Consider the following 13,225-nt stretch of genomic DNA (forward strand, 5'->3'; position numbering starts at 1 on the left):
GTGAAGATCTTTCGGTGATTTAAGATTTTGAACCAACAAACATTTACATTTTAACACAGTCATACTCAACCTGCGGCCCGCGGGCCGCATGCGGCCCGCCAAGCTATTTTGTGCGGCCCTCAATACATTTAATATCAGGAAGATGATTTACAAAATCTGGCATTCTATATCACGTTAATTTGAGATTAATTGTGACTTTGACTTACAGACATTGAAACCCGAAGAGGATAGCCGTTGTCGTGTCAACATCAGATCTGGTATAAGAGTGTTGCTACTGCACACGCTAGATCTATCTCCAAAAAACAAAGATTTGACAGACAAATATGCACGCAAATAATTTTGCTCGTGGCAACACATACATTTTTGACAGCTCCAAAGTTAAATGGTTACCAGTGCTGCCAACCGAAGGCGATTTATCGCCATTTAGGCTACTCAGAACGAGAATCGGCGACGAAAAAATCTAAAAGGCGATATAATATTTTTTGCGACCGGAAAAATGTGAGGAATTTTTCGAAATGGAATTCCTACCTAATAGCTACCCCCCCCCCATGGATTTCGAAAAATTGTTGTGGGGGGGGGGGAATTTCATATGATGATTTTGGCTGTGCGGAATTTTTTTTTCAGCGAAGTACTGTAACAACCCCCCCCCATGGATTTCAAATATTTTGTGGGGAGCACTCATTTTGAATTTTTTAAAACGGGGGTGGTGGGTTTCATGATATATTTTGTCATAGCAGTATAGTGTTGCGGCCCGCGTAGCTTTACAAATATATGAATGTGGCCCGCAGAAGAAAAAGGTTGAGTATCATTGTTTTAACAGATTATAATGACACATCACTAAGGACGGGTTGTTTCACAGAATATGAAAAATTTCAAAGTTAAAATTCTGTTATTTTTTCAGTATCGGCCATTTGTTTCTTAGAATTAAAATAAAAACAACTTTCACAAAACTTAAAAATTTGATGAATTGTTTGAATTCTGTGAAACAACTGACCTAAGTATCTTCTTCATAATATGAACAGAGGAGTCCCTGCCATAGTGCTTTTGTTCACATGATTCCAAATCTATTCACTGCCGCACATCCGTGCCATTGATGTACAAAATTACACTCCTTTTATGATGAATAAAATTCCCGCCAGATCATTTACCCTTTACAACAACCTTACCAATACTACCCCGTACTGGAACTAAATCAGCAAACAAACTTGTATTCCCACACATGCGCAAAAGTGTTGTGCATATTTGGGTACACCAAAGACGTGATATCACAATCAAAATTGTCTCACTATGGAAATACACTATGGACGCTTGCGGATCAATAAGAACATTTTAATTTAGAAATTTAACAACATGTTACACAAGCGTACACGCATATTTGGAATGAATTATATGATATTAACTTTACAGCTGACAATGACAGTTAAAAATGTTATATGATATTAGTTTTAACTTTGATAAGAAAGTATTGATATTGCTACATTTTGATGGTTTTTGCAGTGAAAAAAACTTGTTTAAAAATGAGTTATAACCAAAGCATTGCTATTGATGTTGTTTTCGTTTAATTTTATTTGAAAATAAGTTTTTTTTTGAAAAATTAACGAACAGCCAAAACCATACTTGAATAAAATACAAGTTTGTAAGGTTAAGATAAAACTGTGAATGTGCTTTTTAAAAAATAACTTTATTCAAAAGCATCTTGACTTTGTGGACGTGATCATTAAAACTCGTTTTTTTCAATGACTAAATAAAATACCATAAGAGGTTTTTTGGTTTTCCGTGTTTCGGAGACGATAATACCTATATCGTCAATTGAAAATGGTGTAAATGATATAGCTCCCTTTATTGAAAAAATCTGACCTACAAACATGTATCTCCCTTTAAATCGTTTAATTTACTTGTATTACACGGTACCATTTTTTCAGAAACGTGGGTGAATTCATTGGCTATTAACCACAGTAAGCAGTTAACATATTTCTGTATTGATATTTGGACACATGATTTTTTGATTGAACGCAGGCGAGTCTAGAACCTAAAGTTTTTGTGAATATGCCATCGCTCGAGTGGGGTGTAAGAATGAGATAAGTGAGGTCATGCTGTGTTTCAACATTAAATAATATATTATTTTATCTTTATTTACATTTTCATAACAAATTACATACAACATGAGATCACAAGTCAGTATTTTCATACTTATAAAATATATTTATTGATAATTGAATAAAGATGTAATATTTTGACAAATTTATTTAAAATAGATTAATGCTACCCATACTTATAAAATAAATAAGCGAAGATTCATATCGTCAGTCGGTGTGCAAAACTGCCATCTTCAAAGTCTTGTTCAGAAGAGACAAAAATCGGATTTGGTGAAGTTCTTAGCAGGTAGATCGGTGTTTACACTGCTTTTTAAATGATTTACTTTCTATTGGAAAAGTTGATGGAACTCATGACGAAAATATTTCAACCAACATCTCATTTTACTAAAAATTAAGATTTGCAGTTTTGTACTCTGACTGACAAAACACTTAAATTCTGTTTTCAATGATATAAGAATATTAAATGTATTTTTTGGAATGTATAGAATTTGTTTCCATTTAAATTCTTCTCACTGCATAATAATATGTATTATCTTTGGTTGAGTTACATATTGGAAAATATATAGCAAAGTCGCTCTTGCACAATATTCAATACTTTACCATTGAATAGATTGAAATTTGGTACATTTTATATAATATTATAGACATCTGCATTTTAGTCATGGATTAAGGTTAATCGATCAACAGCTTGGCGAATCCCAGCAAGAACTTGCTATTAAAATTATTGTTGTCACCGTAAGATTCCTGTAAAATCAAAAACAATAATATAATGCAAATGTAAATAACCAACAGCAAAAGACTCCGGGGAAAGATAAGTTGGCACGAGTAATCAACAATGTGTAGGGGCGGTGGACACCTACACCGCATATTTCAATATTGCTCCTATGATAATTTCGCACAAGTCATCAACATGTCATGTGTAGGGTGGTGGGCACCTATACTGCATATTTCGATATTGCTACTACATATTGATTTTTTATAAATAACTTACCCGTGGTTTGCTTGTTACTTAAAACTGTGTCATTAAAATTTGCTCCGGTATGTACGCAAATTCGTATTTGATTCCTATTGAAGTACTGATGGGTTACATTGATTACTTCAGATTCTTACCACCAGAGTTTTAGAAAAAAATATTCATTCTGTGAGATTATTCGACGCATTGTGAGTTTGTGCATTTATGAAAATGTCGAAAAAGTAAGTACAAAATATTACATTGTTTGGTATCTATGAAATCCTTATAACGTTTCTGTCTGTCGAGACATAAAAATTGAGGGTGAAGTTTTTTTTACCGTTGTAAACCCCACAATGGAAGAAATGACTAATATTCTGCGCTTAGCGATTAGCCCCGCCACAGTACATCTTATGCAATGATTTACGTACTTTTTTGTGTTAATGTTCTTACGTATCTATTATTGATTTTACTTCATTAACATGCAATATGAAAATTTAATTCATTACTCACCAGGGGGAATTTGATAGATCGGATGGACATAGGGTGGCATTCCATAATTAGCTTTTTTAGGTTTGAGGAGACGGCCCCAACGTCTTCCTCCTTCACGAGCCCTGCGGCACCCAATTCTTTGGCGATTCCATCTGCTGAATCTTTGCCGATGAGGAAATCAAAGTCTATTGTCTCGAGTTCCAGAATGGAGTTCCTGGAATAAGAATACATATATTATATTATATCCATATATTTAGAATATCAAAATGTTTATATTATTATTATGCCCATCAGTTTTCCCCACCACAAATGATTAAAGAAGAATTTACAGATAGCGAAAAAATTACATTAGATGAAAATTTGTTGATTTGTAATACTTATCAAAACATTAGTTACCTTCTAATTAAGTGAATATGAAGCTTTTCTAACGGTTGAATGTGTTTCTCTTTGTCGATCTTTTCAGGTTGGGGACCCTAAATATGAAACAATAATAGATTAATATTTTTATCTTTGTAATTAAAGTAACTATTAATTTTTTTTTTTACACAGGGTTTATCGTGAATAGCTCAAAATTATTTCCTTTCTCAGAATGACATTCAGAAAGAGGCGCATAAATTAAAGTGAAGTTTCCATTTTCCATGGAGCTCACAGATCAGCAGAACCACTTGTATGGTATAATATTTATTAGCGATAATAGAGTCGCAATAGTTTATAACTACCCAATTTGGAAGATACATAAAAAGAATGAAAAATTAACTAAATTTATTTAGAAGTAGGTTTATAGAAAAAAATAAGCCAATCTCACAAAATGCAATACATAGATGTAAAATTCAATTATTGAAGACAATATTAGCGATTCTTGAATGAAATTTTTACAAAATTTAAAACAAAAAAATCAGATAAAGATACGTTTACACCTAGGACTTGCCGGGGCACCACTCTACAACTGAGCTAATGAAACCCTATCTCCTTCGGTCGTATTTAACTGTAAAATACTTACAATAAGAACTACCAACATTATCTTCACTTTATCTTTATGTATACACAAGGTTTAACTCAAACTAAATGCAATCTAGACAGTGTCTTGGATAAATATATCTTATTTTAATTTTAATGTGCGACATCTATTCACGTTTTCTGCAAAGTCTAGGATGAAATTTATTTTTGAAACAAGTTAATGAGTAAAATTTAAATTGTAATATTTAATTATTGAAGACATTATTGGCGATTCTTAAACGAAAACTTGAAACAGAAAAAGATACGGTCATATCTAGGACTCGAACCCACGACCCTTGCCTTACCAGGGTACCGCTCTACCGACTGAGCTAGTGGTATCTTCTTTTTCTTTTTCAAATTTTCTTTTAAGAATCGCTAATATTGTCTTCAATAATTAAATATCCCAATTGGAGGTTTTACTCATTAAGTTATTCCAAAAATAAAATATATATATATGTAATAGATTGGCTAGATGTACTTGATTTGATACTCAAGTATAATTTACCTACAAGAGTTTATGAAATATTATGTTATTGGTGATTTTTGTTATTAATTTGCCAGTGCATTTATATTTTTAGAGGGACCGTTAATGGGAAAATATATAGTTGAAAATAATAAAAACTATGGTTGGTAGAGATCAACAAAACTATTTTCCCGTTAACTTTGTTATTTGCACACGAATGCTTTGAATGCATTTGCCGAGTCGTTTAAAAGAAATGCGCAAGGCCTAATATATTAAACAATTGACTACAGTAGGTCAAATGTGCTTGAAAACAAAGATGGACTCGTAATTGATCCTTGTGGTACACCAGCGTTAGTATATTAAGAATGTGAGGAAAAGGTTTTGTTGTGTTTTGTAAAGCAGACTAATTCAAGAAAGCCCTACAATTATTTATCACGATTTATTTGCATGTACTATATTATATATTACTACACGTATAATTACTATGAGAATATTCTTACAAGATTATTATGCTCAAAGTCAGGAAATTCCCATTCGCATTCCCTATTGGCCATTTGTGATGGGTGGTTAATTTGTTTATTACTTTCCTGTAAAAATTAAAAACAATTAAATCGGATTAGTAAGTACCTGAGTTTTAGGCAGTTCACCAACGAACATAACCATATTTATTTAATGAGTAGCTGAAGTGAACCCGGCATTGCTCAGGTAAGTAGGAAAAAATAAAATTGTTGAGAATTATTGAAAAAGTTAATTTTTTAAGGCATTCAATTCCCTTGATCGTGCCTTGTCTTCCTCGGGCGTCCTCGACTTCTTTTACCATTCACTTCCACGTCTCATAATCTCATTGCACTCATTTCTCCGTTGATCCACACGAAATCCACACCCACGTTCAGATACAATATATATATCCAAACAATCTAAGCATCCGTTTCTTACACCTCATTTTACCACAAATAAGTATTAGTTTCACTTGATCGTGCCATGTCGTCTTCGGGCATCCACAACTTCTTCAACCATTCACTTCCAAGTAGATAAAAGAAGACGAAGAGTGTTTGTGTGAACAAAATTTAATGATAGGGATATTAGCGATATTGCTCAAATTTATGTATTTACCACTCATATGTAAGGTTAGAGGAATATACCGAAATCTGATGTGGCATACTTCATGGTACTAGATGGGAAAAAGAAAGGTGATGAAGTAGTATCTGGCTATTAAGATCAGGTCATCAAATATGGCCAAAAGATGAACGACGAAAAGGGTAAAATGAGAATTTATGACGTGGAAGTGAATTGCAGTGGAAGTCGGCGACGCCCGAAGTACGATTAAGTAAATCAAATACTTAAATTTATTTAAAAAAAACTTTATTCCAAACTCTTCATAAACCCGAGTAATGCCGGGTACTAGTGGATTATAAAATAACAATAAGCAGAGACGCGGAGTTGGTACTTATATACAATAAAAATGCAGATAATATTTTTACTAAAAAGTCTGAAAGTATGTAACTATATCAACGGACGTTTGGAATGTTCATAAGAGACCGTGGGAATATGCTGATATAAATATTGATCTAATAAGATAGTTAATTTATTTTGTCCTTCATAAAAATAATAATTAGGTACTGGTTTACAAATAACTTTGCTTCTTATAGAGCATGCCGAATGTAAATGAGCATGAAGGAAATGTGCCAAAAATATTGTGCTCAGTGTGATAAGCAAAATACTAAGCAGGACTGTTATTGATCGTTAAATACTAAGTAGGGCTGTTATTGATCATTAAATATTTATAAAAAGTTAATTTTGTGCAAATGTGATGATAAAGAAGTTCAATAACTGGACAAAATAGAACACTGACAAAATATAAGACGGTAAAATAAAAAAAATAAAAAACTGTTATTTTAGGTTTGGTTAGGTTAAATTTGTTTTTTAATCACAGTTCTTTAGCGTTCTGTTTTGTCGTAGAACCATGAAGTTCAAATGATAAAATGAGATAAAATAATTTGAACTATTGTTACTTTGATAGCGGCCATTTCAGCTCTGTGTCTGGCAAAAAAGTTCACGATAAGGTTTTTGTCAGCTTTCCTGAAGAACCGGTAGCGCAGCAGTTCGTCTGCCGTCGGACGGCTCGTTGGGTCCTTCTGCAGGCAGTCCGCTATCAACTTCCGGAATGAGCTACTGTACTTCTTGAACTGATCTCTGTAGTTGCCAACTATAAATAGACAAAAAGCTCTTTAAAAAGTATTTTATTATATATATTATATGGCTGTGGGTTTGGAAAATCTTGCTCATATCGTTATGTAAGACTTAGCCAGCCGAGGAATTGAACGTACGACGCCTGGGTGGGACCCAAACGCGATGCTAACTCAACCACTGACCGGTCACCTATAATGTTATCATGTTCTGTTTTGTAATTGTTCAGTTTTATCCGGTTAACCTGTTTGTTCTAGCGCAGTGTAATTGTTTTTGGTAACATTATTGATATTTACAAAAAATTCTCACTAATAATAGTTACATTATTTTCGTTCGTTAGTACGTTTTTAAGTAGATGACCAAGACAAATTTTATTACATAATATTCAATGAACGCATTCCACTTAACGACAAATAATAGATATGATACAATAAATAGGATATAAGACACGTATAAAGGTAAGGTACGTACCACTATCAAGGTTTGGAGGATCGTTTCTCAGAGTGAGCATGAGTATTTTCATGGCAGGAAATTCACTGTAGGGAGCCTTCCCAGTGGCCATCTCGATGGCAGTTATGCCGAAAGACCAAATATCAGCCTCGAAGCTGTAACCGCGATCCTGAATACAAAAAAATGTTCAATAATGGCAAAAACCCTGTGTGGCGTCATTTTAATAAAATAAAATTAATAAAAACTTTCTTTACACCACTACTTTTATTTAATAAAAAAATATATATTAAATACTTAGTAAAAAAAATATCAACCTGTTGTTGCATTATGCAGGTTTAAATCAGAACAATAGGTTTTGTCGGGACATTTTAGAGTTTGTCGGACAGAAGGCTCTATAACGGTGACAGTTCCGATATATCTGGATGGATGATAACCTGTAGTATAGTGTAGCCTATATTTTCATATCAAGGGTCAATTTTACACAGGGGCATCTCACATGTTATATCTATGCATCTCACACTCAGAACGGCTAAGTCCGATGCATTGAACAGACTGGTTGAACCCTCATGTATGAATGTTTTTTAAAGTCTAATTAGCCATTAATATTTTAAATACCGTTTGATGGATTCTCAAATCTTCACAAACGGATTGCAATCTTTAGAGCACATTCGTCAAGTGAGAAAGCTGTACTTGTTCTACCGGTATTCCAATGGCAGGTACTCGAAGGAACTAGCGTCATTGATCCCCTAGGTATCGGTGTATTGTTGGGAAACCTTCCAAACGCGAGCTCAACATAATATTATGAACAGTTAACATTTGCCAGGTGAGAAAGGTTCGTTTCTACGACTTGTTCTAGAATTCAACAGCTCGGCTGTAGAATGATTTGTCTTTTTCCTCCCACAACAGGTTCACTCCCCCCTTTCCTCAAAAGACCTCTACACATCATCCCTAAAGATGAAATAGGCCCCGAGTTAAATTATTAGGGTCTTCTGTGTGGAGTTAACGATTTAAAAATACACATAGGTATTTACGTACCTGCTCCATAACTTCGGGCGCCATCCAGCAAGGTGTCCCCACGAAAGTGTGTCGGACTTGCTGGCGGGTCTTGTCGAAGGTGTTAGTGGCCAGCCAGGCTGACACTCCAAAGTCAGCAATCTGTACCTGGCCATCCTCTCCAATCAAAATATTTCCGGCCTTTATATCCCTATGAACATGCCATGAATCAAATATGGTGTTTGATAACTCAGTCATCAGTGAACAATTGTTAAAACGTTTCAAATGTAGGTAAATAGGAAAAACATGTATCACGTCGATGTAATTTTCATTTCATCACATTTGATCATTTTTACATTTGCTCCGTTTAAGTTATTAGTTACTAACAGTGATCAGTAGGTCAAAGATGGCGTCTGGGTTTATAAAATACCTCAACGGCGCTGTATTGTGTTAAACATGAGAAAAATTCCGCGAGCCGAGCCACAAAAACGCCGGTTGGGGTCGCTTCGTTCCTTTCCCATAATTTGAGGCTCTGCTCGCGGACTTTTTATCATGTTTATACGCAAAATTAGTTTTGCTGATTTATTAAAATGCTGTTAAACACGTATTTTAGCAGTTTTATAATAAACTTTTATTACATCCATTATATCGGAACACGTGGTTATGCACCTGTTTGTCCTGATAATATAAAATGATGATATGCGAAAATATTAGAATTTTTGTGAACACATAAAAGTTTATCAAGAAACCTATTAATTCATTCGGGCCTGCGATCCCGTTTTCAACCGGATTATGAGTAATTTGAAGAGAATCCTAATAAATTAGCAACATTTTATATCAGTAAGTTTTCTCCGTGCGGACTGCTCGAATTGCGCCTGCACTGGGCCGGTCTTTGTTATGTTCAAGTTTGAAACACCCCGACCTTAATACTTGTAAGGTTGAATAACCTGGTCATCAATAAACATCTTAAATATGATTTAAGATTTTCACGGCCAAAAGTATTTTTGTTATTTGTTTATGTACATCATCAGGTGTCCATCATCATCACACATCTGCCCTGATGATGGACACTGTAACGCTGTCCGAAACGTTGGCTAAAGAAGGAGATAGCGCAACACGGCATAACACCCCAAAAACAAATAACAAAAATACACATCTTATTTTAATCGCTTTGTAAAACAAACGCATTTTAAAAAGGGCTTAAGTTGACTCATAAAATTATACCACCGGAATCAATTACTAGAATTATTCTACACGGAGAAAAATGAGTGTTACTAATTTATTAAGAATCAAATATATTTTTAGTAAATTCTTGTATACCTTGATAATATATCGTGTCAATATACAAAAATATTAGGATTTTTAAGAACATGCTTTCCGAAATTGTTAAAATAATTTAATAAATAAGCAATAGGTATTCATTTTTCTCCGTGTGCCGCTATTTTCTTAGATTGATTTGCAAGTTAAATAAGATTTTTATACATACTAAATTACTCAAATTTATGAATGCAGGCGGAAGGAAAACAGATACAGATAGTCAGAAGTTATTTATTTATTACTTTAAGAAATACTGTGTTATTTTCTGTCGTAATATTTTTGAATGAAAGCGTAATAATTACTATCAATAGTTAACCCTTGGAACACCATACCCCTTTTTAGGTAAATCAAAAATGAAATTAAAAAATAAAGTTTTAAAAATTTCAAGCGCAAGCAATTCTGTTCAAAATTTGTACGCACTTCTCATGGCATAATGCTTTAAATCGCATATAAAAAATGTCAGCTAGGGCGAAATTCCAATGCCAGCAGCACATGAACGGTTGGTCGGCGGGAAAAAATTCTTGTCACTGGAAAAAAAGCTAGGAACCAACGGAAGGGCAGATACAAAAGAAAACATCGCAAAATAAAGTAAGCAGCACATTGTTAATTATCCAATATAAATTAGAAATTAATAGAGCTTTGATTTGCTTTTGAAAATAATGGGCTTCCTCCGTAGGCTATCATAGTTGCCTTCCAAGCAGTTAATTGGGTTTGATTTTCGGCCGTGGCAATATACTCTTCTTTACATATTTTTTTTTCATTATACGTTTATCCTGATGAAGGAACCATTGGTTTCGAAACACATCGATTATTTTGATTAAATAGTGATATAAACAAAGTAATTTATTTTCATGAAATTAGAATGACGCCGCAAAGTGAATTTGCGATTATTGAAGATAATTTTTTTTTTGTTTTCACATTTATATTGGGAAATACTCTTTTTAAATTTTCATATCCCGTGATTTTTCACATTATTGTTACATTTATGCAATGTCGCAATGAACACTGTAAATATAAATTGCTGCAAAATAAAATAATCGCATTGATAAACGCCAATCACATTATTTGTGGACAATATAAAAGTATTATGAAATACATTAATAAAGGCGGTTGTGTTAATTATTGCTTACCGATGTATGAGACCGTTTTTATGGAAATAGCTCAGACCCTTTAGCACTTCCTTCAGGACCGTAGCAATGAGAGTCTCGTCCAGCACTCCCTTCGCACAATCGTAGTTCTGCTGGCGATGTTTTATTATATCGCGAAGACTCCCCCCTACAATTCCAATTTTTAAAATTAAAATTATTATTGCGAAGAACCCATTTGTTTATAATATTTGGTAATAGCGGTATGCAAACTCCACCAAATATCTGATCGATGAATCATCGGCCTGTCTATATCCTTCTTTCTAACTTATATAACTACTTCATTAAAATATTTACACTGTATTAATGCATGTGTAATTAATTATAAACCGTGTTTGGAAGTGTGTCTCGTGAATCTACATCACGTTTGGAGACGATTTTGTAGTAAAACATTTTTTTATTTGAGCTTTACTTTCACAAGTTTTATTTTATAGATTCAATAATATAACGCGTGATAATAGTAACACAGCAAAAATTGTTTGTAAATAAACCGTTTTGTTTATAAATTAAATAGTAATATTGTTGAAAATATAAGAAAAACTTTAAAAAAACTGTACAGGGTTTTCATAAACATTGTATTACCGTCAAGAAGCTTGATGATCAACCACAGTTCATCATCTGCGACGAAACTGGTATAGTACTGGACAACATTTTCATGGTTGCACGTTGACATTGCCTGAAAAATTTATGAAAAAAATAAGTATGTAAGTTGAAAACATAATAACTCTTAAATAAAAGGTCTGTGTTTTTTGTTTTTTTTGTGAAATTTTGCTACTTTTTCATTCATAATTAATATTTGTGTTATGGTTTTTTTTCATGTTTGAAATTAAAATATTGCAATATTTAAACACTAAAGAATATTTCAAATACATAAATCTAATAGGAAGTTTCTATTTTTGAGACCGATAATTCGTGGTGGAATTCCATTATAATATATTATAATAAAACAAATAAAAAACTTTATTCCACTTAATTTTATTTTGACCGTAACCGGTTTCAGCTCGTCAAAGCCATCTTTAGACTGGTACATAAAATTCTTAGTCTACGGTTTATATACACAACATATGGGGGAGGGGGAGAGGGGTAGTTTATAGGGTTTTAATCAATTTTATTTGTTAGTAAGTCGTTTAAGATTGTCGAATTTCTAAATATTTGGTAATTCCAGTAAGCTAATTACCTTGGGTTTGTAGCTCATTTCAATATTTATTAGGGAAAAAACATCACAGGTAATATGCATTATTAATGACCTAATTTTATAATCAAATCATTATTTATGATGGGATTATATTTACTTTTTGAAAAGATACATGTTTACATTTGAGAAATTATTATAAGAATTAAGAAAGTAGGGACTTAGCAACTAATACTAATAGCTTATTAATTACAAAGTTACTTATTGAAGGGGTACATGTTTACATTGAAGTAGGGATGGTCTTAACTCTACTTCTCTCCCCCCTCCACCATATGTTGTGTATATAAACCGTAGACTAAGAATTTTGTGTACCAGTCTGAAGATGGCTTTGACGAGCTGAAACCGGTTACGGTCAAAATAAAATTAAGTGGAATAAAGTTTTTTATTTGTTTTATTATAATATATTCTAATAGGAAGGTTTCTTTCTTTTCAAATATATTTGTTTTTACGACATCTTTAAAATGATATAAAATATAGAACATTTAAAAAAATATCTTGTAAAAATTTCGAAATTCGATTGGAAATTACAGTTTTTTGAAGTTTATACAACAAATAAACCACCCTTTTTATTCACATTTTTGTACAGGTGCCAACTTATTTCGATACAAACCGTCTCTTCATCTGGATACACAGTATGAAAAAATTCACCTGACTGTTGATCCCCCGGATAGTTGATTAACCGGACAGTTGATCCCTCCTCCAATTGATCTCTCGGACATTTGAACCCCCAAAGGATTATTTCTGTTCTACTTCCTCCCGAGTGACTTTGTAGTAATATATACATGTTTTTTATAAAATAGGTGTACAAATATAAAAAAACTCCAACGGTATTAAAATTATTAAATCCTAAAACTCATTCTCATTCGCTCGATGTACGTATCTCTGTATTTTGATGCTGAAATTAATTAATTACAACATAACTTTTGTATTCGTAATAGAAATATA

The 13,225-nt window shown here is 33.0% G+C and overlaps 1 protein-coding gene across 3 annotated transcripts in view; it reads right to left on the reverse strand.

The window, feature by feature from the left end:
* Positions 1-2,176: 2,176 nt before the first annotated feature.
* Positions 2,177-13,225, reverse strand: part of LOC149412272 (serine/threonine-protein kinase OSR1-like) — a 36,939-nt gene continuing 25,890 nt past the window's right edge. For all 3 annotated transcript variants that reach the window (XM_089646004.1, XM_089646003.1, XM_089646005.1), the window contains 9 exons: positions 11,671-11,764; positions 11,074-11,218; positions 8,669-8,837; positions 7,655-7,802; positions 7,009-7,202; positions 5,497-5,583; positions 3,934-4,010; positions 3,559-3,751; positions 2,177-2,840 (listed from right to left, as the gene is read on the reverse strand). In XM_089646004.1, the coding sequence (XP_089502130.1) occupies positions 2,769-2,840; positions 3,559-3,751; positions 3,934-4,010; positions 5,497-5,583; positions 7,009-7,202; positions 7,655-7,802; positions 8,669-8,837; positions 11,074-11,218; positions 11,671-11,764 (1,179 nt within the window). In that variant the 3' untranslated portion in view covers positions 2,177-2,768. The remainder of the gene's footprint in view (positions 2,841-3,558; positions 3,752-3,933; positions 4,011-5,496; positions 5,584-7,008; positions 7,203-7,654; positions 7,803-8,668; positions 8,838-11,073; positions 11,219-11,670; positions 11,765-13,225) is intronic.

The sequence above is a fragment of the Hesperophylax consimilis genome, chromosome 23, assembly GCF_061612785.1.
Source record: "Hesperophylax consimilis isolate HC1 chromosome 23, BYU_Hcon_1.0, whole genome shotgun sequence".
Classification (NCBI taxonomy): Eukaryota; Metazoa; Arthropoda; class Insecta; order Trichoptera; family Limnephilidae; genus Hesperophylax; species Hesperophylax consimilis.